Below are 27,381 nucleotides of genomic sequence, written 5' to 3'. Positions count from 1 at the left end.
CAGTGAAGTCCAAAAATCTAAACAACTCTAGAGAAAAAGGAATGGGAAGCTTTTCCAAGCAAGTGTTACAATTAAATAATGATTTTTTTTGGCAGACTTTGAGACCTAAAAATTAAATTCCTAATGTTTACAGCTGCTTAGATAAGATCCAATGTGGACAATATAAATTAATGAAGTGTTGTCTCGTTCTGCATGCGATTGATCCAATATGTATGCAGCTTCTCAAAGGTCCACCAAACAAAACTGTTCCTGAGTCTCACTGTGGCTTTGCTGAACCCTTTTTAAAGCCACATTTAAAAAAGAACAAATCGATTTTACAATGCTGAGCGAGATAAATCTGGAGTGGAGCATGCTAATGTCCTACAGAGGAAGAGGAGAAGACTTGCAGAAACTGCATTAAAGGCCACTGACCTACACGGAATATAGGAAATCGCCCTGGGAGAAAGCTGACAGTATAACAGTGACCATTTCATCACGCATGAAGAAATGACAGCGTGTTCTCCAAGTGTCAAAATGGTGTTATACACCAGAGAGATTAGGCAAATCAGATAAAAAAGGCAACATAAACTGAAGTTTCAGACCTAAAGAACAGTAATTCAGCATTAGGACTATCTTACTGCCCAGGATGGTGGTGGTGATGGATTTGTTGAGGGAGACAGAAAACGAGGCAGGAAATGAGAGACTTTGATTACTCCCATGTAAATGAAATGTAGCTGCATCGTGTCCCCATGCTCTACCCCATTCATCTGTTACTGGATGCTGTCAAGAGACAGGATGCTGTGCTAGATCTTTGATCTGACAGTACAGTTGTTCTGTTTCCCCAGGGAGGGAATAAAGAATCCTCTCAACTGCTGCTCAGGAGAACCCGTAACAGGAGGATGCAGCTGAACAAAGCAGTCCCTCTTCCCTGGAAGGTCTGTCTTCTCTATCAAGCACCTCTGCAAACACAGCCACAAAGCACGAGATCCCAAAAGAGATACAAGGGCAGCATCTGATGAAGAAAACCTTTTTCATCTCTGCAGCTGCAGTGACCACAGTAACACCCACGGATGGGTCTCGCTGGTTTTCTCTTAAAGGATCCCCATTTCCACCAACTTCCATCAACTAGGTCTAACACACTTGAGAGTAAAATGTCAAGCTTTCAGGTTATGATGCAACATCAAAATATACTAACTTTAAATGGACTCCTGCTTACACCAAAGTGATAGAGAAGTAGTACAGCTATCTGGAGAGGAAATCTTAAAAATACAAGCCAACAGCAATGAAAACAGAGAGGCCCTCTGAGGCACTTCAGTGACACATGCATCTGGACTACACACAACACCTGACAAAGGACAATGCTGCTGACACACAGAACTATTGCACCTTTTAGGTTCCATTGGAGACAATAACTAAGTTTATGCCTAACACCATAAAAATACAAAGTTATATTTAAACGGGTACTTATCAGGCCCTATCAGAGCACAGGGGCATTCGAAGTACTCAAACAGGAAAAATGAATCCCTCTTTCAAATCTGCAGAAGAAAAACGGCAGCCTTTTATGCCTGTTTGTGAAAAAAGTAGGTGTGATGTGGGCAAAGTGAACAAAAAAAGCCACGTCAAGGATCTGTCCAATGCTAGGGGCATCTGAAAGGAGTCTTCTGCCCTGTTCAGACGTGAGAGCCAAAACCTGTGCCGAGCACCACAAGAACTTTGTCCCTGCCACTCAAAAGCCTCTTCTTTCCATGGCCAGTTTCATTTTTAAGAAATGTCTTTTGGAAAGTGCCCATGCAGTAGAGATTTCAAAGGCTGGCTGAAAAAATTTCTAGGCGTATAACGCTGACCAGATTCTCCCCACACACGCACATGAAATTTCTCCAGCATCCTAATTAGAACAGTACTAAACAAACCCATTTCCCTCAGAAATTATACACTGCAACTTTCATAAACAAGATCTCCCAATGTTGGCAGTGACTTAGGGCGAGAGCTGATTTTTCCCCCTTTTCAAATTTTCCCAAGGCTTTAAAATTTCAGTTCCAGTCCTAAAATCTGAACTTTTTCAAAATTCAGAACACCACATGGTGTTTATCTGATGGCCCGGCACCACATTTTCCTAAAGTCTTCAGCAAAATCACATTTTAATTCTGATCTTAATTAGGTGGACCTAAGTCTCCATGGAAACAAGATGGGGGCACTTGCCACGTGCCTAAAGATAAGGGGAACATTTATGAAATAAGTCTTCTCAACCCATCACAAGAAATAGATACTTGTGCTAATCCTGAGGGAAAAACAGAATAGTTGGCCAAGCTTCACAAATAATATGGAAAAAATCCAGGGACTTGGGGTTCTGGAATCAGCAGTATTAAACTTCCCATCCTGGCAATGTGCCCATTAACACAGTCCCATTAAAACAGCTGACCTTCCCCACAACGCTTTGGGACTGCACCCGGGCACAGGATACCAACCAGATCATCCCCACAAACAAGGTCCTGCAACCCCAGGTTCACTTTTCTAGGATAAGCCCCAAATCAGGTTTTCCCTTTAAAAAAGCTCCTGAAGAAGCTTGGCAATTCAACATCTGACTTGGAGACATTTAAAATCACTGGACCACCTCTTGTGAAATGAAACCTAATTAAATATTTGGCTTCACAGTGGAGGTGGAGAGTAACTACCTCTTTCCAAGAATTTGGTTTCAGATCGCTAAATGTCCTCTTATTTTCAAATCCAATGATTTCAGAAGTGACATTATGTTCCTAAAATGTGTTTGGCATGAAATAAACAGATATTGGCACTCATAAATTTTCAGAGAGGCAAGGGAACCTCACTTTGCCAAATCATTGCCTGTATTACCTTGCAGCTAACAACACTTTGTGGTTGCATGGACTTTTGACTCAAAATGCAAATAGAGCCCAAGGGAAAGAATTCAAATTTGCTATTTATCATTCCTCATTTTTCCTTCCAATTGTTAATTCAGGTTTTGGATTACTTTTCAAATTCTGTCCGTCAATCCAAAGGAGCGAGCGTGTTCTCCTTTGAGCTTATCTCTACCCACAACCCAATTCAGTACCAGCTGCAGTAAATTAATAACTCTTATAATTAGAAACAGTCTAGCAGAATTTAGTTAATCTTTGTACTCCACAGGTAAAATACTGAATGACAAGATTGGTGTGTTACATCAAATATATTTTACCATATTAAAAAATCAAGTCCTTTGGACATAAGATAAATGTCTTATAAAAATACTTATATCATTACATAAATGCTAATATGGTAGCCTTCGGCTCATCACTAGCTCCCTAAACTCTGACCCTGCGACAGAAACAGGAAGATCTTATTAAAGGTCCAGGCAAATATTTGAAGAAAAAACATTTTGGTACGCAGAGATACAAAATTCTTCATCACAGCTAAGATGAAAGCCTCATTTAAGAGCTTCTGCACATTGCTTTGAAAAATGAAGGAATGGGAAAAGTATGAAACTGAGGGAGAGCATGATTTTAGGCTTAAAAACAGAATAAAGGGAGGAAAAAGTTAAGAAGTGCTCCTAATCTTATAGCTAAGTTTTGTTGTTACCGTTACTCATGATCTACATTTTTAAACAGTGTTAAAAGCTTCTTTTGACAGTCCTTTAAGGAAGCAATTTGTGAAAAGTGCTTTAAAGGGTGATTTATTAGAAAAATTACAATACACTTTTGGAAGTGGAAGAATTATTGGACCCTTGACTATTAGCAGAAACACTAACCCCAACTCCAGGTTGGAAACCTGGAAAACAGCAGCATTTCAGAAGGCTTGAAGGAAATATGTAAACAGGGTAAAATCTGACGTGGCACAATACCCCCATCCTTCTGCCTTCCCCCTCCAGTTCAGCAATTCCAAAGAACCAGGAGCGTAAAACATGCTGCCTGTATAAACCGAGCAGTGATGATTCTGGAAGTACCATTAGTTTTCAAAGAGAGACTTCACCACTCTAGAAGACCAGACAAAGATGCATTTCTTTCCTGAATTTGGGCAAACAGAGGCGAACGCTTACTTTTGCTAAAGTGCAGTTCAGAGGCAAGAGCCCACAGCTGACAGGTCCTGGCTCCTTTCACAGCTTTATTGCTCTACCAAAGTATCCACGGGCCATGGATACAGCGTTGAGGGAACCTGCAAAGACCTTAAATTCTACCCCAAGTGATTGACAACCACTAACGACCAAAGGTTTTTCATAGGTTTATAGACACAAGTATGGAATGAAAAGTACAGAACTACAGGAATTCTGCTTCTCTATTCTTGCCTCCCTCCATCTGAGTTTGAGACACGCAGGAGTTTCCCGCATACCCCAGTAATATTTAACGTCGTTAAGGATATAAGCATTAGATAGAAACCATGGAAATCATATGTAAAAGTGGCTGGATTGCCAGGCAGTTTGGAATGGGCAGAAACTATGGCAACAGCTTACAGTTTATTCTTTGTACACCGCAGAAAAGACAACTCTTTTCCCACGCTCATTACTCACGTTACTATTTTTAAGTACTAGTGGTGTGGCATGTTTTACATACAGCACGCTCTACTGTTCCAGCTCCATCTCAAAGCTTGACACGAGATAACCCCTTACTCTGCATATTCTACATTTATCACATCATCCACCTGAACATTATACAATGAAAAATAAAAATTTATGAGTTGAAACTCTGAAAGAAAGTTAGGCTTCAAAAGAGTATTATAAAACTGTGTTTCCTGACTTCCAAACACTGATGCATTTTCTATCCATATTGAATACATGAGCCCTTACTTTTCAGGCAGTGCAGTGCAAATTTTTTTTCTAATTTGAGGGTTTAATATATTTAGTGTTATCTTAATGAAATTCAGTTTTTCAAGAAACATGTTTGTTACTATGATATATTTTTAGTGGCATACTCCTTCCCCACTCCCAGATATTTAGAGACTGAAAATTCTTACGTTTAATGTATTAGCAACAAGCGAAGCCTGAGGATTTTGGTTTTTTCCTGCTTATTTCATACTAGCAAAAACTGTCCAATTCAGGAGCTTCGTTTCTGTACATTGTACTAGCACATCTACGGCAACTAAAGAATGAAAGTATTAAATAGCAGGTTGTGACAGTTCAAAGGCTGAATGGCCTCAGAACATCTCTAAGGAATGCTCCCATCTCTAATAATAAGAATTCCTATACAAATGTTCCACTTACACCTAAACAAAGAAGTTTCAGAAAAATAACTTAAAAATCTGAATTATAATAATGCTGAACTCCTTCAGTGTTCTACTCAAAGTCTTCATCTCAAAGGTCATCTTTTCACACCGCTTTTCGCCCATTTTCGTTACCGAACAGCACCAGAATTTTGCAGAAAGCAAGAAAATATCACATTAAGAGTTCTCCTTAATCCCATGGCTTCTTAGGATTGCAATATCACTCTGTTGTTCCTTATAGTGAGTAGACCTCTCCCTTCAAATAATAAAATGTGTATCATTCAGCTCACAAGTAAAGATCAAGTTTGATCTTATTTTGCCTAGGCTACATTTCATGCTTGGTTCTTTATCTTTAAATGTTTATAAATTATGTAGCAAGGGTTATAAAAAAATATTTGAAAACTGGATTATGTTTTCCAGCAGATATATTTTACAGATAGGTTAAGAGTTCTGAATAATTTTGTTTACTGCGTGCCAAGCAACACAAACTCACATTTGCCATAGCAGAATGATTCCATTAGTTCACATCTGTCTTAAACATCAAAACACGTGTTTCCCCACTAATGAATTTCAGACCAATAATTTCACATCCATCACGTGGTTGAAATAAATCCATTACAGTCTGTGGCGTAACTTAAGAGTTTTGTGGTGGGTACACAGCAAACTGAGCAAGACAGATTTTTCTGCTGGTAGGCAGAATACCCAAGATGATCCTGATTTATCAGAAACATTTTAAAAATAAGTGAGCAAGCCCAACCTTGTAACTCTTAAACAAGATAAGCAAAATTTTATATCAAAGAAAAGAATAGTCATTTCTACAGTCTTTTTACCACCAATACCCCTACTGTGTTTATCATTGTAGGACTGATTGTTCTCATCAAACCACTCCAGGGGGAAAAAGAATCCCATACCTGAAGAAAGCTGTATTTGCAACAGTGACTGATTTAGAAGTAGCAAGTTACTAAATGAGCAACGTTTTAAATGATTGGTGTTTAAGGCATTAACCCTCAGATCACTTTGTAAGTGAGCGTACTGATCTATTAGAACATTCAGCAATACATGGAATTGTCTTGGAGTAGTAAGTTTCCTAAACCAGCTATTTTATTAAAATCCACAGTCCCAGAAGAGTTCCAAAAATCTTTAAACGCAAAAAAGATGGTGTAAACACTTAAAGTAACACGTTAATGCATGTACTGCGGCAGTAAGTTGCTGAGGGTATTTTTTACATTGTCTGAGGAGCCAGAGCTCACAAAGTAGTAGTGATACAGATACGTATGATATGCTTCGTTGCTCCAACATGCACCATCTTTGAAACACTAACAATATGCAACATTATTTCTCCTGCAGATATTATATATCAGAAAACGTACCTCTATATCCTGTATTATCTTTGGGTATAAGGACCTGTAAAATGAATTTGGGGGGCCATCTGTTGGTCTGTTTTTAAACAGGTACTGATCCCTAGAAAGAACCAGAAAGATATTTTTCAATTTACCACAAAGAACCCAAACTTTAAAGGAATTCAAAATCTGCACAGAACTTACGACATATTCTCACAGAATACTTGTAAGAATTTTTAGCATTGCCGTTATAACCCTTGTGACTTTACAATTTGACAGCTGTATTTAAAATGTCCAAGACTAAAAAGATAAGAGGTATTTTCCTTATGGTTTTCCAAATTAGGGTTCACTGCTTCATAAGGCTTTTAGCCAGCAGGGTGTCATCCTCTTGCTCTTTACAACACGCCTTGCATTTTCTTAGGCACACCACTAGAGAGCACAGAAAAGCAGGTTTCTAAAGCAGAACACCTCGTCTCTTCAGATACTCGTAAAGGACAGAAAAATTCCATTGCCATAAACATAAATGGTTTCTCTCCGAAAGAGGCTTCTGCAGCCCAAGCAGCTATTTTACCTTTTAAGCAAAAAAAAAAAAAGTTTAATTGGAAATACTTCACTCAAGAAAAAGCCCTGCAAAACATGTTTTTGTGAGCTGATTCTACATGTTAGTTCTCCCTGCGAAACAGAAATTACAAATTTGCAGACAGACTTACCGCAAGAAAGCAAGTGTTGAAGACACTGGTGCACAAAAGGACAGGGGACAAAGCCAAAGTAGAAACGGGAGCTGACAGCTTTCGCCGCAGCTACCCCCACTAGTCCACGGCAGAGATAAGGATCTCAGTGATACCAATTTACTATAAACTTACTTTTCGGCAGAGCTCACAATCAGGGAAATTTGTGAAGGAGAACACTGTAAAAAGTGAATTTAGTTATTGTCAAGATACTTACCAACCCCTTCTTTCTGACAGTCCCTTCCACAGCGGATCTGTGCGTACCATTCTTTCAATCAATTTTTTCCATAGCATTCCCTCAGAGATGACTCTCTGCCATTCCTTACATACCAGCTCTGCTGCACAGAGTGATCTGGCATCAAGATAGGAAAGGATGTTTTCTGCTATGTGATCTAAGCCTTGTTCTATAAAGAAATAAAGGCAATCAAAACGTCAATCACTTCACAGTAAACTACTAAACAAGTTTTTGCAATACATTCAGAGAAAGCCAACATAGCTTTAAGGCACTGGAGCAATGTGATAATTAAATTATCATACATAGAAGCACCAGTTACAAATCAATCCAAACAGGTACACCAAAATACCTCTAACTCTCTACTCCTTTTCTAGTACAGTCTGCCTACTGGACTGTCCGATTTCCACAGAGCGAGCGCAAATCAAAATTCAGCATAGTATGCAAGCAGCAGAAAGTATTTTGCTTCTTCTGGGCACAGAATCCTGGACTTTTTGAGCACATAATGCACTGGGCTACATGATCCAAAAAGATGATCATCTTCAAGCAGGTGCTTTACCAAGCAGCAGTAATAAAAAATTAAAATATTGATTCTTTTACTATTCCCTTACATAAAACAATAGATAATTCAACTCAGCAGAAGACAGGACTCCACAGGAACAAGTGCAGACATATCCAGTAGAAGCATGAGCAAAGGTTCTGAAAAAACTTTCTTGCATCAAATGCAAGGACATCTCTTCTCTTTAAGCTCTTTCTGTAACCTGCAGGTGCCAAGTCCTCTCCTGAATTTTGTTCAGGGCTCTGGTGGCAGAGCATATGCCAGAGACACCATGCCCTGCAGCCTGGTGTGGGAAGGGGAAATCGATGAGAATGAGTTCGACAATAATTCGTTAATTGCAAATGGTGCTTTAACATCTAAGGCAGTTATCCCCATTCATGGTTTACTGTCACTAGTCTCCATACTTAAAGAAATTATTACTGAATTACTTTTACCAGAAGCTAGGGGTTTTGAGGCTTCTTGTTAGCTAGAGAAAAATTCAAGATGGACAAGTTTTTTGAAACAACTTCAAGTTGAGTATATCAGACTGTAACTTTCAATAGAGTATTTATTTTGGGGCCAATGGATGCAATTGTTTCTAGAACGAGAATCAGCTAAGAAACCTCAGGATCAGCAGGTGTCAAGTAACTCTCAAATAATGAGGGAACAGCTCAGCTTCTGCACCGTAAATTCCAGTGCAAAGTAAATTTAGTTTAGCTGCACAAAGATTTCCCAATGTATTTACAATAGTCATATGAACAGATATTATCCTAGCATCTTTCCTGCATCTGCTGCTCTCCCACCCTCGGGGCACGCTACCTTCTATGGCAACGGAGCGATGCGTGAGTTTGCGTACTGCTGATTTGATGACGCTAGCTTTACTGGGTCAAAGAACAAGTTCAGCAACGTACCAACAAGAAAATTCCCAAGTAAAACAACGTTACTCCAAATGAAAGCCCTTTGGCAGTACTTAGACATCCTAAAAACAACATCTACCTGGGCGACTCTCCTGCTCTAACTGCACCTGCAGCATAAGGTATGTTGGTCAACAAGCAATAGTTATTAGTGGACTGGGGAAACACTGACTTTCATCATGAAGATCCCAGCTACCAGAAGCAGCTTATTAACCCCTGTGATCCTTTTATTTCATAGTAGCGCTAGATTTACATATTCAATGCACTCAACTCGCCAGCAGAAGGTCAAATATACCAGAATTGGGGTCCTGCCCATTGATCCAGGTCTGTGTAAGGCAATGTGCTGCGATATATTATTTCATAAATATCAGTTAATACTTATGCAAAAGCACTAGGTACTTAAGCTGAAGCTGATAGAAAGAATAAGCGCATCAATAAAAATGATTAATACAGGAAGCTGCCACCACAGATCTATCAAGACATAAAACAGGTGGAAGGCTGCATGCATCTGGTCTTTGCCTAGATCTTCTCTCCTGCTGAGGGTGTTAGATTTAAAAAATTGATTGTAGTTGACTAAAGGTACATACATAGAAACCACTTCGATAATATACTTGCACTAAATTTAAAATAGCAATCAAACTTTTCTTGTTCATATTCCAACTACAGTGTCATTGGTCCCACAAAAAATCACTGGTAAGTCTGTTACTTATTTCAAAGGACCTGTAATTTTGCTTTCCCAAAAAACTCCACTAAATCAGAGATCTAGAATAACTTCATTTTCATGAATAACATATGCCAGTTGGCCAAGCATGAAAAACATCTTTCAAGCTAGGAGATGACGACCTTTTTAATTTTCCACTTTATCTCATGACAGCCTACTTTAGGCTTCAAATAGTCCTGGAAAATCAAAGAAACTACTGTTAATTTTTTAAAGAATTAAGAAATTGTGTTCATGTAGTCCTCCACTGCATGCTAAATTTGGCATGGCCTTCATAAAAAGGAACAGCAATAGAAAGGAGAAACCAGTGCAGGTAGTTGAAGAGCATTTGTTCATTTCTTCTACTTAATGTAGAGAACTATAAAAAGGCTTTAAAGAATGGTGAAAGCTCCTACAATGTAAATGGGGTTTATACAAATTTTTCAATACCAGTCATAACAACAGATTCAAATAACTGAAACGTAACAAGGTCCAAATAACTGGTGGATCTCAAACCTAACCACTTCCAAACCAGCAAATCCTCTCCTAACAATACCACGTCTCAGAGCAGTTTTAAGCTGCACCGTCTCCTTCTTCATCACTTTGAAGAAAATACCAGGGCATTTAAATACGTTGTAAAAGTGGTCTTCCAGTCTGCCATATCCCAATCTTTCTAGTAAATAACAACTTTGAGATTCTAAACACTGTTTACTTAGGATATATTTATCTTACTGTGATGTTATGTAATTTGAAACAGCTCTCAAGGTTTTTCTGGAAAATATAATCATTGCAAGGTCATTTTCAAGAGTTGGCTTAAAATCATGAATCCTTGGGTATCAAGACGACAAGCTAATTCATTGTGCAAAGCGGAGGACACAGCTAGATAAAAATAAAGAAAACAAAGGGGTCTGCTGAGTAAGCGTTTCTCTGATTACAAAGGTTACGGGTATGATCAACAGGGCACACATTGTGTTTTAGTGGAAAGAGATCTAATGGTTATTTTAGACTTCAGTACAAAGTAGTCGTGTTCAACAACCTAAAATCAACCTATACAGAGCAACTGACTGTCTGGTACATCTGTAATGCTGCAATCACACAACATAGTCCTCTACGTATTTTCCCCAGCACACAGCACATTACATTTTGAAGAGGAAGAATTTTCGACATAAAGCATTGTAGTTCCCAAAGTAAACAGTGCAGAGGATATGGCAGTTAACCACCATAATTGCAAACTCCATATTAGTAGAGCAGTATACTGAGGTTCCTGTCTAAAAGGTGTTTAAGGCTCCCATTTCACTGCACCATTTTTCTTTCAATAGCCATTATACAACATCTGAGCTTAAATCACCCTCCCCTCCCTCTCCAGAGTAGTAAGTTAGTGCGTTCACTATCCTCCCAGCACGTGTACCGTAGTTCAAGGCTAAAGGTGTATTAATATTCACCTCACACAAGGATATTTAGTCAAATCAATGGGTAATAAAAGAGACTGTAGTGCTAAGAAATGACAGAAATGATAATTCAGTTCAACCAGTATCAGGCTACTATGTTTCAAGTTCACTAATTAAATAGAAAAATGAATGATTGCCAAGTTTGCAAGAAGTTAGAAGAAACTAAGAGTGAACACAGAAGTAGGTTACAGTTAAACCGGCAGACCCAGAAATTATTAGAGAGATGCAGATGCTCTGATGGCAACAGTATTTCTGCAAAATGTGGCAGAATGACAAAAGCACCAACTTTTGGCTTCCAGCTCTCCCAGAGATACAAGGATGCTGTCCTGCCCTTTTTGCGTGAAAGCAAAATCAGCAGTGGCACGGCAGAAGAGCAGAGGCACACATCAAACTAACCTTTTCAGATGACCTTAATTCCTCTTTGTTAAAAGAAAACCACACTCCAGCTATGTCTGGGTTCCAAAAAAGCCAGTAGCACAAGATACACTGATGACAGGCAAATCTTTCAATGTCTGCACTTTTAAGGTGTGAAATTCTTTACTCATGCACCTGAAAGATTGCAGGTGAATGAGCAAATGAATGATGCAAAGTTCATCAAATAAACCAGCTGTACAGCTGTCCTTAGCAGGCACATTTTGGTCAAAACACCGCTATTTATCTCTAGTAGTCGTAAAGATGGGACGGCAGGATCCATGCTGAACAGATACCCATCTACTGGATGCTTTTCTCATTCTGAAGTCGAGAAGTATAATTTTGCTTAATTGGCATAACTTAGTAAAACAACCATCACATATGTAAACTAATGTTCTTAGAAGGGGAAACCTAGTAGTACTTGACTAAAGCATTTAAGCGAACCATACTCTGCACTTATTTCAACCACGTACTTAAAGAATGGTTATGGAACAAAGCAGCCACGCTGGCACTTGCATATATTACTAACACTTTGCTTACAGTTTTGAGCAATTTTTGAAACGCAAAGATCATGAACACGTCAGATGTGAAATGAACAATTCCCAAGGGAGAAAGCGACAGACAAATAGAAGATGTTCAAATGATGTTCATGCACACAAAAATATTTTAGAAGTTTATCTGTTACTGCCATCTCCTGGCAACAAACTAAATAATTATCCTCCCCCGAAAGAGAGATGAGAACTCAGAGGAGCTGTAAAGTTATCAATAACCAACCTAATAAAAAGGCTACACCGCAAAGCATCCTTTGAACTCAACAAGCACATGGTTCTGTAGTTTTTTTGTTGGTGGTGTTTTTGGTTTTTTCCCCGCTATTCTAGCATACCTGTATTATCTTTCAGAAGGCACTGACCAGGTCAGCTTGAGAGTGGAATTGAAATGCCTTTCAGAGTTAGGACTACTGCATCACTTGTTTTTCAATAGCAGGCAAGTGTTTTTGAATCAAGTACAAACACTTTAGGAGTTTCATATGCAGCACAGAGCATATTCCATTATTAGAAATCCATATGTTGTATTTTAAATCCTTTGTGTGAGTAAGAATGTACATGTCATTTAAGTAGTTTCAGAAGAATTTGATTCAGATTACAATTTTGAGACCATAAAAAAAGTATTTGGATCACAGTCAGGATGCAGACAGCACACACCAGGGCTTGCTTTCTATCCTTTCGCCTTTTAGCACGAGGTAAACATAGGATTGTTGATGTCCATGGTTTTATGATTTCCTATTTAGAAATGAATGTGATGTCTGAGTAATACAATGTGCGTATTCATCAACTCATCATGTTCAATTGCTTTTAGTTTTCTTTTCCTTGTGAAACACTATTTTTCAAAAAGATAGTTCTCCAGATTAAATTGTTGCATAGAACCGATTAAGAAAAATTATACATGACAAAGCAGGAACATTTTGCAATTGTTCAGTCTTTCACATAACTGCATTTGAAAGAGCAATATCCATCCTCTGAAAAACAGTTGCGAAAATCTGGATCCAAAGCCACCTCTCATGCTTCAAGTCTGGAAATGCGACCTGAACGACGAAGGTACCACCAACAATTCACCCAAAAGCTAAGCCTTTCTTGGAGGGATCAACATTGCCATGTCTGGCTGCTGACAAGACGATTTGAAGCAGAGGTGAAGAGCTGGCAAACCGCTGCTGAGGCACCAGGAGTCATTAATGCCGTCTCCTGAGACAAAGAGAGGTACAAAACTCATCATGCCACCGGAGAGCTGGCCCCAGCATCCCGAATCAAAGCCTCTCCTCCACTTCGGTAAATGGTGCGACAGACTATGCTCCAGAGTGCAAACAGGACTGGGTATTACAATGTGTTTGGTGTCCTTCTGTGGCATGTGCAGAACTCAGAAGTATCAGGCTAAGACCCAGGTCCTTCTCAAAATCCAATTTTTAAAAAAGCCATTTCGCTGTAACATACACAGCAAGCATTTAGAGATAGGGCTAGAAAACGGCTCCTAAAGAGTGTAGATCTCCAAATAAACTCAAAGTACAAGGAAAATCTTCCTTCCTAAGGTGACTTTTGTTTTCTACAGGTTAGGAATGTTCTCGAGAAGATTTAGACTTGAGTGCCTATCTGCAGAAGGATCTGCCTATCAGACCAAGTGTTTGGAGAGACAAAAACCAAATGACAAGTGCTCAGCTTGTTTTTATGCATTTCATTAACCCAAGGCTTTTTCAGACTCTTGCTTGTGATGTAATCCTAGTACCAAATGCTCATTAATGTTTAATTGAACTAAATAAGGTTTTCAATAAAAGCTAACTGCAATCAGCTACCACATCTCCACAACAGCGATAACATACACATGTATGCACATCAATCTGGGACAGTACCCTCAACACATACCACCTCTTCATTATGAAGCCATATTTCACTGAGTTCTAAGGATCAGCTGTGAATTACTAGGCAGAAGCCCTTTACTAAGATGCATAATTTTTATAATTCTGTATAACACTGGTCACAGTTAAAAACAGATTTTTAAAAGTCAGAAACCCAAGTGTTTTCTGATGTTAAAATATGGCAATCTTCTATGAATTGAGCCTTGAAAGTTGCATACTGAGCACAAATACAAAATGCTTTGCTTTGCCATCAAGTCTGTTCTTAAGATTTTTACTGCTTGCAGAAGTGCACAGATTTAAATTGTTCACATTAAAAAAAGATGTCAAGTAAAATATTTACCCTAATTAACATAGTAGGAACAGGTCCAAAGCACAGATTCTTAGACAGGCTCACTATAATTATTTTAGACAACATGCAGGACTAAGTTTAAGACATATGAAGGCCTGAAGTAGCTGCATATACCTTTTTTACATTAAAAGACAGTGAGCATTTAGTTTTATAAACAGTTTCTGAAATAGGTATTAAAACCTATCAATTTTATTTAGTAAAATGAATCTAGCATTTACTGGTACACTTTTCAAAGAAAAACATTACTCCCAACTCTTATGCTTCTACAAGAGCTTTTGCAGTTTTATAGAAAATGGTGAAAAATTACAGCTGTTGTTGATTATAGGTACCAGATGAAGGTTTGGTTGAATTTCAATAATAAATTAAAACAATTAAAATCCACAGGGATTTCAAAGCTCAATGTGTAAATATCACTTTGTATGAAAATTGAACCCAAATGTGGGATGTCAACTCTATAAAACTGACTAACATTAGATACAAAGCATTCACTTAGATCATGCAACTGTACAGGCTTTTATTATTTTAGAAACAAATTTCAAAAGAAGCCTGGCAGGGTTTTACTTGCCTGACACAGCGTACGATTCTCTTACACTTGTAACACACAAAACAGATATGGAAGGGACTTTCTTTGCTAATCAAGGGTGACAAGGTAGTGCTCAAGGGTCAAAGTTGTAATTTATTTAAGGAAAGGGCACAATATGGATGAGACCGTGCAAGTAATATTAACATCTTAAAGATGATTAAGAGAAACAAAAGCACAGAGCTGACATAAGTTATTCTTGCAATTATACTGCCCACTATAGACCACTGTCTTTTGAGAGTTGTTTTTGACATGCTAGAGGAAACACTGTTGGCAGATGTCGAAAAACAGTGAGTACAGGCTTCTGAGCCACTTGATCAATGGGACTTGCAATAGCTGATACAGTTATACGCCATACAGCTATAGCTGATGCAGCTAGTCGTACGCCACAACGGTGATCTCCAGTAAAGGAAAGAGCCCAACCACAGCCCAACTTGTAAGAACAGACCCTGCAGACTAAACATTCTGCCACCACTTACAGAAAAGCACACCAGAATTATCACTTTTTTTTCACTGAAGCGAAGAGAAGCCAGATACAACAAACTTCTTCCATTTTTCCCGCATTCTCACAGGTGTAAAATCAGGAGGAACAGTAGCAAGCAGAATTATTTCCATTTAAAACAAAGGAATTTTACTTCTTTAAGACAAGTGAAACTATCTTTTAAAAGGCAGTACTTTACTGTTCTCTTTTAATGTGATGTTAGTCCAACACGGGATTGATTTCAATCAACTCGAATTGAAGTTCTTGGGTAAATTTATACAGGCGTTCTTCAAACACCACATTACCTTTAAGAAAGGCTGAGTATGGGAACAGTTCCCAGTATTTACATCTTCAAAAGCAACATAAGTTGTAAATATAAATATGTATTTATATATACAAATGTGGTGTAAATAAGCGTCAGCTTATGCAGCTCCCACAAATTTCTTAGGAATAGATATATGATGTGGAAGAGTTGTCTATCTCCATGATATCAGCCCTGAAGTATAAAATAAAAGCAAACAAAATAAAACTATAATTGAAGCTCATACTTGCACATGATGACCATGACTATCTATTTCACTTCATTTTTTAGTTAATCCCAGACACTCCCTAGAGAAATCAAAATTCAGTATTTTGAAAACAAGCTGGAAGAAACATCCACACTAACTAAAGGAGACAGCTCTGCAGTCAAAATGAGGAGTACATTTTTATGTGTGTGGCCAGGCAAGCTAAGTCTTCTATAAAATAACTTCCGTGAAACTGAGGTGTGGGGGAAAGGAACACTCCCTCCCTTTCATAGCCCTCTTTCTCATTTTTAAGCCTGTTTTTTTTTTTTAAGAAAATAGAGCACATACGAGATTCTGTATCACTTCCTGTGTCCTACCCCACGTTCTTCATTCCCCTCCAACTACTAAGAAGTTCCTTTCAACCAGATGAGCCAAAATCCCCCCATCACCTCCAAAAGCTGAATTCCTCCAGGTTTTGTGAAAATATAGCAGCACTACAGAGAACAGAAACCCATAACATGCAAGCAGCATTCTGTCCCAGACACCAGGAAAGCCCATACACACGAGACCACCTAAGCACACCAATGGCTACAAAAGCTTCAGAGCTTGTAGTACAACCAACCTTTAAAGAAACTTTACTTCAGTGGTCCCTGTGCTCAGAAAAATACCAGTTTCCAATCCCCTTTATGATTTGTATCACCTCCTCATCCGCCCTCAGCACTCACTGTCATGTCTTGCAATTCTTGGGATAACATCCAGAGACTACTCACTCACTGCAAGTATGAATCCGTGCTATTATACTGCCAGTGGTAAACAGAACATTCTGACCAATTATTTCATGCTTATTTCCCACTCTGGAAGCAATGTACACATATTTACCTTTCAAAGAATCAAATGAATCATTCTCCCCAGCAGCAAAAATCCAGGGATACAATTCCTTCCAGAAATTAATGGAAAAATATATACAACTTACCAGGAGATTGAAAGCTAAAGATTCTATATACCTAGTTATGACTGCTCCGTATTTTTTTTGAAGAAATGCATACAGCAAGTGTAAGAACAGATTTCATATTCGAACTATTGATACAGGTTTACACCGACCGTGCTCAGAACTTCTTCTGAGGTTCTGAGCAACTGAAGGAAGGAATCATGGCTGGACTATACAATAAACATCCACAAGTGCTTTTGCTCTTGAGTCAGCAACAAGACCAGGCAAACTAGATTCACCCATCTAAGCAGGTAGCTTTTTATTTAAGATTTGGGAAACTTAGAACAAAGCTAAAATGTAATAAAGACTTCACAAATGACACCACCTCTACAGTATTTTCTACACATATGGGGTTTGTATGAAAAAGGAACTTAGACCAGAGCTTGCAGAGATACAACTTTTACAACAACTCAGTTCCAATTTAAACACAAACTATTCTTCAGGATATGCTACTCACAACTACTTTTACATGGAACAACACTGGCATCCAGTGGCCAATTCAATTAATCACAGAAGTGAACGACTTCAGCTACCCTCCTGCACTTCTTTTGACTGGGAAGCATCACTTTATTTATACGAGACAATCTAAATCTGGAGGATGTTCCGAAAAGTTTGCATACTCCCTAAGTATTAAACAAAAAAAAGTATTTATAAACACACCTCTTGTAAAATAAATAATAATTTACCTGGTAACGCAGTGATGAAGTCCCGTTGTAACATGGGCTTCAAGTAAGAGTTAATATGTCCATGCTGATAGTGACACATTCGTGAAATAAGGTGTTCCACAAATTCAACTTGATCTGATTCAGACCACTGGTCAAAATATTTAATACACAAGTCTTTTTCCTTTTCGTAGTTTCCTTCTGATGGTCTTTTTCTTGAGACAATCACAGATGAAGTTCCATTACTTATCTGTTTTTAGAAAAGGAGTATCAGTATTTAAATATAAGCAAGAACAGGAACAGCTTTATAAGATCTCTCTCAAGGAAGAAAATGTGAGATGATGCAAAGAAATAATCAACAGAATTAAATTTTAAAATACATTCTTAAAGCTATCAGTTACACCATATAAATTTCATCTTTTATAGATAAAGATGAATGAAAGGACCTTGCTCATAATTATAAGTTACTTCTTACACTGAAAGTCTTCAATTCCCTTACACCTCTTACCATTTAAACAGCACGGAACTTAATTCTTCTTAGAACAAACTTTTCCAGATTAAACCAGTGATTTCTGCTGCATATTGCCATTTGCCTCTACTGCATACTGCAGTCTGCCTCCACAAATGATTTACACGGGTTCCAGCAGTTAAAATAATACACATTTAGAGACGTATCAAAGTTGGGTATTAATACCCTAATTAAAACAAAAATTCAAGACCCTCATGTTAGTGTTGAACTGCTTGTGCATAAATGAAAACTGAGAATTACACGATGTCAAGGGCTTGTTTTGTTTTTGAAAAACAGCTCATGTCAATGTTTGGGACATCCACATAAAAACATCATTAAAATCCTGGGAGCTTTAGCTACAAATAAGGATGCTACAAGAAGAACACCCCAGGACTTGTTGCTAATTAGTAAACAAAACCAAAGATTGATTCCAGGCTCTTCTGAGCCCTTCAGGAGACCAAGAGGGCTGCTGGGGAACAACTGTCAGCTTTCTGAAATATTCCTAAACTTCTTCAAAGCAAATTGGTTGCAACTCCTTGCCATGTGAAGGTGTTGAATTTTTCCTTTTAAATGACAGTCACATGCTCAGAAAGGTTGAACTGTATTCCCAAGTATCCTTTGACGCAGAATTGTCCTTTCGAGGTCAGCACGAACTACAAAACCTGAGAAGATCTAGTAATTTCTCAAGTATTATTCACCAGCGTCATCCTTCACTTGAAGGCTGAGCTAATTTTAGGATGATACAGTCAACTACATACAAGGATGATTACACAGACACAAGATTTGGAAGTTTCTCAAAAGCAGGAACATATAAAAACATGCCAACTCTCTTTCTACGTGAATGTTAGTCCCACCTGCCATACGGTATTTTTCTTTGGAGACTCATCTTCATTCTGATCCTCCATTACTGACGTGTTCTAGGAAAAGAAAGAATTATGACTTCAATTTTTTATTCTATGGCAATTCCTTGCTCTACAAGCATTACAAAAAAGCAAATCAATTGAACAGATAAAATTCATTTTCCCAGTGAACGGAATTATCAAAGATTTCTGGCCACAAAACCTGGGTATTATAAAAAAATTCCCCTTTTAACTGACATGTTTATCAATTCCATTTACTGTAAAGATAACTCCCCAACCCCTCTTCAATTTCCTTTGACAGGTTTTCATGCAGCCTTTCAACGCTTTTCTCACTGGGAAATAAATTCACTTTCATCCTACTCAAGCCAAAGTAATTAAACCTGTCAAAGTAATCAAGTAGCACTTTCTGCCAAAGTTAAATTGCATATGTCTAGTTGGGGGAATAAAAAAAAAAAATTCACTATACTCTACTTACATGTAACAGAATATGAATTTTTTTCCCAGCTCTAGCTTACCACAAGGAAGAGGGACTGATCTCTGCAGAACGTGTCTGTAATCCACTGCCACAGTCTGTGTCCTATAACCCTTGGCAGTCACCATCTTTCTTCACCCTGACTTAATTACAGTGCTCTCCCCACATCCTAACTGTTCCTCCCTACTGTTTTCTTCCCTTTTGTTTGAGAATGAGATGTAAGAATTTCTATAAACATTCAGCTGCAAACATTTCTTTTAGAGCTTACCTCAGTTTTTCAAAATCTTTCACTCATTTCTTCCCCTTTTTATTTTTTAATTATCTGCTCCCTTTTGCTGTCCATACCACAATTACCATCTATTTCTACCTACTCATTGGTACCCCAAACCTAGGCAATTACTGCTCATTTAGCTTCCCACCAACCCTGTCCTCCCCATTATTCATGCCCAGGAGACACTGGCTAACTGGCAGAGGGCTATCATGAAACACTGAATGTCTTAAAACGTTGTCTGTATTTATTTCAGCCTTCTTCCCCTCTATCAGCTGTCTCAACAGAAAGAGGAACAACGCATTCAAGTAAAACACATGATGGAATAAATCACACAATTCCTTTACTCTTGCCATCACAGATTATGGATTAACCCCTTAACAACGACATCCAACCCCCACTCAAAACACAATTCCACCTTGAAAGCATTCACCGCTTCATGTCCTCCACTTTCTTGCATAAGGGATGGACCGCGCCAAAACCAGAAAACTTGAAAAATTAACAGCATTACTCCTACAGGCAAGCCTTCCTCCACCACCTGACTACAGTGCTTTGTCTGAAGTTTACCTTGAACCCTCTTCTGCATTGCAGTTAGGTATGAAAAAACATGCAACACAGACAAAAGATTACATTATGAAAACTACGTTCACCGCATGATGGGAAAACTCAAGTCTATCTGGTTACGATGCACGTAACAATGACAAATACAAGCCCAGGAGGCGGCTAGGGAGGAATCAAAAAATGGACATAGGCAGTAAAGGTTTTGTGTTACTCCACGGATACATATATTTTAGTGTTTCTGGACATACACACAACACTGACACTGGAAAAGTAAACCACGCTTTCCACATTTTCAAAATTAGAGTCTTTTGAAGGCCATTCCACTTATTCATAACTACACCCTGTTCGTAACCAGCACTATCACTGATGTGCAAACGATGGGCGAATGATGCTCTCCCACCGCACGGTGCCACAAGAGGGAGCAGAAATCAGCCGTCGACTTACTGGTACCCAACTGGCCCACACCAGCAAACATTACTCCAGGGAATTACACAGGGGTTATTTTAAATTTGAATGTGTAGAAATACTCACTACAGTCATTATACGTTGTTAACAGTGTTTTCAATTACTATGTGCTTAAATGAGCAAGGAACATCTCATCCCCTTTTGTAGTTGAAGGATAAATACATGCATTGATCCTATGAGCTAAGAGCAAGGAACAGGAACTCTCACTGAGAATATCAAACATGGATGGCTTGGGTCAGCATATTCAGCAGAAATCCCACATTACATCAATTTAGTCCCAACCTAACTTTCCTTCGGTAGGTCACGGCGAGACTCTGCCATTCCTTTCTTTGGCTCCTTTACTGGGAAACATCTCAGAGATCACTGCTAACTCCCTGGGATATAGGCTAAGAAATGTCTCCTAAACGTTACACCTTTTCATTCTAGGAACGTAGAATAAAACTATAGCAGAGCAGCACCGTAACACAAAACATGCAAGAACACGAACTTCACCAAAATGATGAGACTTCCACACTAGGCTATTGATTGCAGAGCAAGTTTTTGTCTTCGGTGTGCATCTACTCAATTCTGCTGTGCCTCTGCTGCTGCCTAGGTAAAGAAAACTGGGTAGCAGACTTTAAGGAGATGCTACATCCTTGGCATGTCCCCTGATAAAAGGGAGAAGTAGGACAACTGCATTTCTCCTGCCCCTCTCCACTTGTCCCTCTTCCTTCAGAGCATCAGAGCACAGTCTTGGCTAAGAGGGCAGTGTCTTAGATCCACAAATGGGCAACCTGGCACAGGCAGTACTGCTGCTGAGAGATACCTCCATGACCTCTCACCATCTGGGCCGTGAATGTGAGGGCAGACTACATGGACTGATTTTCAGGCTGGAAATTTAACATTGCATTTATGTATTTAATTGGGAAGTAGGTAGCTGCGTTAATTTAATGGTATGTAATACAGTGTTCATTGCTTTTTCTCTCTCTTCCCATCCTACACTCACTCCACATTTTCTTACTATATTTTAGAGCTTGAGGGTTCTTTCTACCCCCAAATACATAGCTTGTTTTCCCTATTATGTCTTCTCTTCCTAATAAATTCTCTCTACTTGTGTCTTAAACACTTAATTTCTGGGGTTATTTCCCAGATCACATACATCCTAACTCAATGGATTTTACACATTGTACACAGACTCTAATGTGTCTCTAAAGCACTTAAGCCTGCTAACTGACGACTAAAAGATGACCGGGTGGATCCTGTCCTGTTGTCTGGAAGAAGCAATTAGACAACTCTAATCTGTCCTGTACATCCACAGCACTTGGCAAAAGAAGAATTTCAAAATTCCTAACAGCTGGTGTCACTAGTCCTTGCTCAGGAAGGCCTCCAGCTCTTGTGCAAGAAGGAAGATAGGCATCTACAAGTTCAACTCTTCCCTTCATGTTGTTCCCTTCTCTCAACCTGTACCTTGTTGTTTACCCCACCCACCCTCTACACAAAGCTACCATGCTGGCCGCCTCCGCAGTTTTCCCAAGCAGCTTTAAAGTGGACTTAACACGGACTCCACTCCATTTCGCTGCAGCTCTGCTGCTGAACAGCATCAAGACCTGGTGCAAACGATGACCTCTCGTTCAGTTGCTCTGGCAAGGCCACGAACCCCCGCAACACAACTGACCTGCACTCGCAGACTCTGAAAGAACAGGCTTGATTTTTTACCGCCACAACCACAAGAGCCTAGCAGCTTCTCACAGTGGAAGCGTAGCTTCTAAATATTGTCAATTAATCCTGTTTATAAGTTCATTTTTTCCAGAAATTCTTGTTAAGTTGCTCACAGCTCTTGCAAAAGTAGAATGATATTTCCAACCAGCTGTCATTCCTTAATTAGTCAGCCTGGAATAAGCGCTCTCCATCCCCTACTGGGAATGGCAGCAACAGCGAAGTGATAACAATGGCTCTAAGCATAGATATTTTCTGTTGCCTTATAGTTGTTATAACCCAACTGAATAAAGTCACACTGAAGAAAGCTTCTGAGTTTATTTTCACTAATGGCAAAACCAGCAATGGCAGTAAAATTTACAAATTGCTCTACAAGCTGTGGAATTTTAAAAGTTTGTTTCCTGAATATTTGCATACCACATTCCTCGCCTAGTTCTGCAGTAACTTCAAGCCTTCTTTAGTCTTTCTGCTCCACAATACCTCAAATCTTTGGGATTTCCGTAAGATGCAGATGAACATGGCAAGCAGGTTCAAAAGTTACTTGGGGAGAAAGAGGTACTGACAAGCAGCATAATTACATAAAGCTCAATTCCTTTGGAGATTATGAAAAGCTTCCAAAATAAAAACAACTATGGATGATCCCCAAAGGCAAAAAATTTTGTAGTTATTATAAAACTTCATAAATCACCGTTTCAATTAAGATCCTTAGATACCCGATAGCAACTAAAGCTGGCGTCTCAAGCGTAATAGTTCCACATGTGTATGATTGTATGACATTAGGTGCAAAAGCACCTAAGTTCTTCTGTAGACGAACGGCACTCAGCCTGCAAGGCTCATCTCATTCATCAGATATATGAAAACAAGCTGCATCTTTTCTGGCAGAAATCTATCAAACCTGTACAGGCTAACCAGATTTCTACCAGATTTGTGTTAGCTACAGGCAAGTAACGCTTAGGTTCGCACCATGCTTCAGGACTTGGGAGTGCCTTTAGTCACTTAATTAACTCTGAAGAGAAACAGCATGGTGCAGCTTTGTTCTTTAACCCAGTTTTAGTTCCAGTATCGAGAGAGCAATTATAGCGATAGCAGTAATCCTGGGAACTGGGACAAGACACACAAGTAGCAGCAGTAGCACCTAGCAAGGCAGACAACATTGCTATGTTTCTTCAATGAGAAACTTTTCCTTACCAAAGAATGGATTCACAGGATAAGAAGGATGGATGGATAAAACTAAAGAATAGCTGTGTCACCTTGAAAAAAAGAATAGCAGTCTTCAATTATTGTATCTTCGGCTATAATGAAAGGGAAAGTGATAGAAAACAAGAACTTCTATTTCCCTCTACCCTTGAGACTACACCAGTAATTCTGATCTGAGTTAAAGATCAAGCTAAGTCTTTAAAAATCTAATTTTTGAGAAAATTCCCACTCACTGGAAAAGATACCAGGAAATTTCGCTTAAAATTACAAAATAAGCAAAACTAATCAAAACAGTTGAGCTAAACAGGCTCTGATCTCCTTTAGCAAATCACATCTACATCTGACTTTAGAGAAGTTGAAGAAATGATAAAAAATAACTAATACATACTTGGATATCTTGAAGTCAAACACAGCAGATTAAGCTCGAGCTCTGTATACTCAAATTGCCTTCTGAAACCAGCTCTGCCAGCACAAGGATTGCTGAAGGTATTAATTACACATTCACCCAGAGGAGGAGAGGAATCCACCGTTCTATGTGACAACTGGACCACATCAGTAAGGAAGAAAGCTGGGTAACCATCTTTACATCTAAAAGCGATGAGCATGTGTCCCTCATGGCTCCCTGCTTTTAATATAGCCAGAAAACCCTGCATGGTTTAAAGCATTTCAAAATGAATGCAAGCCTCTCCTTAGGATGTAATGGTCACCATTTTCTAATCTAGGAACCTGTTAAACAGTGTTTATTAACAACATCTTGATACTTGACCAGGGATAGGAAGGGGTTTTCTTCTTTTAACTACTGAGAAACTCTTAATAAAAATATACTGTAGCACAAATACTAAACGAAGTTGGAGAACCACTAACTTAAACTGCACAAGACGTGAATCAATTCTTCTCACTGCAAGGACCAAATCCCTTACTTATCACATCCCTCAAAATCTGTATATACCAGTCTGCAAAGAAATGCGAAAATGCTACAGTGCTTCCAAGTGCCAGGTCAGAAACGGGTGGTCACTGACAAAGTGTGCTTATCCTAACCACTGCAAAGATTCATCACTTCAAAAAATTTCTTCATAAGCTTAGCCATAGGCTATATACAGAGGAATGACATAAAAGATTCCCGTATCAAAGGAGTAAGCGTACAAATTTATGGACAGTTATTCAAATCTGGGCAATAAAGATGTTTGACTTTACAAAGAAGATAGCACCACCAAAAACATACCTCCTGCTATGGGTTTAACGTCACTCATGTTGCCTATAGAAAATGGTTCCTTGCAATATTTCTCCATTAGTTATGTAACAAGATAAAATACACCTTTTTTTTTTTTTTTTTTTTTTTTAGATTTAGTGAGATAATCATACCTTTATGCAGGGTGGAAAAAAAAAATAATCCCTTGAGAAAAGTAGAAAATAGAGCCCCCAAATGATTTTCCAAATAAAGAGTTTCTGAAAATATTGGATGGTAGATAAACTCAATCCACTGTCCACAGTCACTATTAAGCACTTTGAAAACAAAGCTCTAAGGTTCATCAAGTTAAACTTGATTTAGTCTTAGGTAGTCGTGCGAGGAGCTGGGAGTTGGACGATGATCCTTATGGATCCCTTCCAACTTGAGACAGTCTATGATTCTAACTTGAAAGTTAAGTCTGCTGACCATGGACATGTCTATATTTGACATCTGTATTAGTAACTGCTTATTTCAGCTTGAATTAAACTATTTATGTAAGCACTAGGGATCTGCACAAATCAAGCTCAATATGCTTCATTTCTTACCTAGCTAGCTATTCTCCCAGTTGCCAGGTTTTATTTTAGTGTAGTTATTGCTGGAAGTTCAAACAAAAATATACTTGAAATACTAAAAGAGTCTACAAAGATCCAACAGCTGAAGGCAAAATTAGAAAAAAACCCTCATACTGAAAATAAGGCCTCATTTTTATTTGGCTTCTGACTAACCACCGAGAAGTTTACAGGAAGATAGGGTAAATTCAGTCCCAGCAGACAGTTATCCAGTTTGTGTTTAAAGTCTCTAAAAACAAACACCACAGTTTGACCACAAGTTGTAGATGTGATGTTTTTAAAAGATACCTAATGCTTTTACATACCCAGTTCGTCACCTCTCAAGGGCCTACTTTTAAGGAAGTTTTGTCCAGATCAGTAAATCCCCAAAAAGCAATAGTTGCCTGCTCCTGTCTCTCTGCTCAGAGAAAGAAAATCTCAAGTCATTCTTCATCTAAATGTTCCAGAACAATTATTTTTGCAGGTTCAAAAGAATACAAGCAGATACTAAACAGGTTATCTTGTTTAATCACTAATGCTTTGATGACTGGCAATTAGTACCACTATTTTAACTTTGTTTCTCAAGTATCAGTCTTCACCTTAACCTCATTACAAAATTAATTTGCTGATCTTCTGTAAATACAGAACTGCATATCTCTTAATATTCAGTATGTCTAACTTAACATGAAGTTAATCTCAGAAGTCAGATCAGTGTGGGCTGTGTCCACAGAGGACTAAACCAGGTAACTTGTTTTTAAAATGAAATTATACACGAAAATGGTCAGCAGTTCAGAATTACAATTCTGATCCAATTCCACGAAACACTAAGCAAGGGCTCCGACTCCAATGCAAAGTTTTTGGTGATCCTTTTAATAGGCAGTTGTATGCACAAACGGCAGTCTGAAACCACCCAGCGGAGCAGCTGACTCGGTAATTCATACCCCAACCTGCAAAGCACAACTGCCGATGAAGAAAGGACCATAACAGCAAAATTATCCTGCTGGCTTTTAGAACTTTAGAAACAGTGTAATACAGATTCTCATAAAGGTTAATATAAAAAAAAATTATTCACTGATTAAACTAACAGTCAATTTAGGATGTAATAAGAAAAAAATAACGCGACTTCTGTCCAAATTACCAGCTATTTTCAAGCATGCCTGTATTTCCACTCAGCAAACAGACATCACCAGAAAAAAAATACAACTACTGCAATCCCAAGAGACATCCAGTGTTTTCAGCAGCAGGTATAGTTTCTAAAATTAGATGGGGAGGATGCTTTTGATCCATCAGCCAATGCAAGTTCTCCATGGTTGGGGCTTTTTTTTGTAAATATGTAACAGCTTATTACTTCCTAGGGGCGGGCTTACCTCAACAGGTACTGCGGGATCACGTCTAACATAGTCCTTGCGTAACTGTTTCAAACACACCCTAACTCTCATTTAATTTTCTGAGTGTCTGGAGTAAAGAGTCAGTAATCAAAACCTGCCTGTATCCATCCTATATTAATATGTTGTATTTACAAGGACAATGAGTACTGAATTGTGTAATTGTAGCAATTTGATGACTCATCCCTGCACCATTCTGAGTACCAAACCATGAAGGCTTGCAAAACTTGCACATCATGCAAACTATTTTGCTGAATATAAATATGTTGAGCCCCAAATATATATATGTATTTTAATCACTTTCTCTACACCTGCCCCTCAAAACTGAAAGTACCAGTTTTATGCAGAATCAGTTTACTTAAAAAAATGGCAAATGCAGTTTTAAATTCAGCTAGGCAAGGTTTGGGGGCTACATTAAGCCTTGCTGTAACATTTTCCACGGTTCCTGCTTGCTCAGCTCAAGCTGGGAGTTGAAAGAATTTGAATCAATAATAATAAAAAAAAATCTTAGGTTGTGAAAGAGCATCCAGCAGTAAGGGGCAGCCAGCAAGTCTTACTGCAATGCTCCACCTGAGGCTTACTGATCACGTCTTACTTCAGATGAAAACTGGCTTTATTTCCTAACCAGCTGGGCTCTGCAGCCCTTTCCCAGCCTAATAGGAGGTTTAATTATACCTTCAGCTTACAAGTATTGCTTGTTTTTCAGCTGTCTCTGTTCATGCCTTTTACTATGTGGTCACTCAGCCTTTCTTG

General features: G+C 38.6%; 1 protein-coding gene across 7 annotated transcripts in view; it reads right to left on the bottom strand.

The window, feature by feature from the left end:
* The window catches only part of FBXW11 (F-box and WD repeat domain containing 11), a 78,255-nt gene that overhangs the window by 20,171 nt on the left and 30,703 nt on the right, over positions 1–27,381 (bottom strand). For all 7 annotated transcript variants that reach the window (XR_012675881.1, XM_075164078.1, XM_075164077.1 and 4 more), the window contains 4 exons: positions 18,804–18,866; positions 17,466–17,691; positions 7,449–7,635; positions 6,534–6,624 (listed from right to left, as the gene is read on the bottom strand). Coding sequence is in view for 6 of the 7 variants with exons in the window: in XM_075164077.1 (XP_075020178.1) it covers positions 6,534–6,624; positions 7,449–7,635; positions 17,466–17,691; positions 18,804–18,866 (567 nt within the window). In the remaining variant the exon portion in view is untranslated. The remainder of the gene's footprint in view (positions 1–6,533; positions 6,625–7,448; positions 7,636–17,465; positions 17,692–18,803; positions 18,867–27,381) is intronic.

Source organism: Calonectris borealis, chromosome 15, assembly GCF_964195595.1.
Source record: "Calonectris borealis chromosome 15, bCalBor7.hap1.2, whole genome shotgun sequence".
NCBI classification, from domain to species: domain Eukaryota; kingdom Metazoa; phylum Chordata; class Aves; order Procellariiformes; family Procellariidae; genus Calonectris; species Calonectris borealis.
Note: the sequence above shows the minus strand (reverse complement) of the source record. Positions and strands in the feature narration are given on the sequence as shown.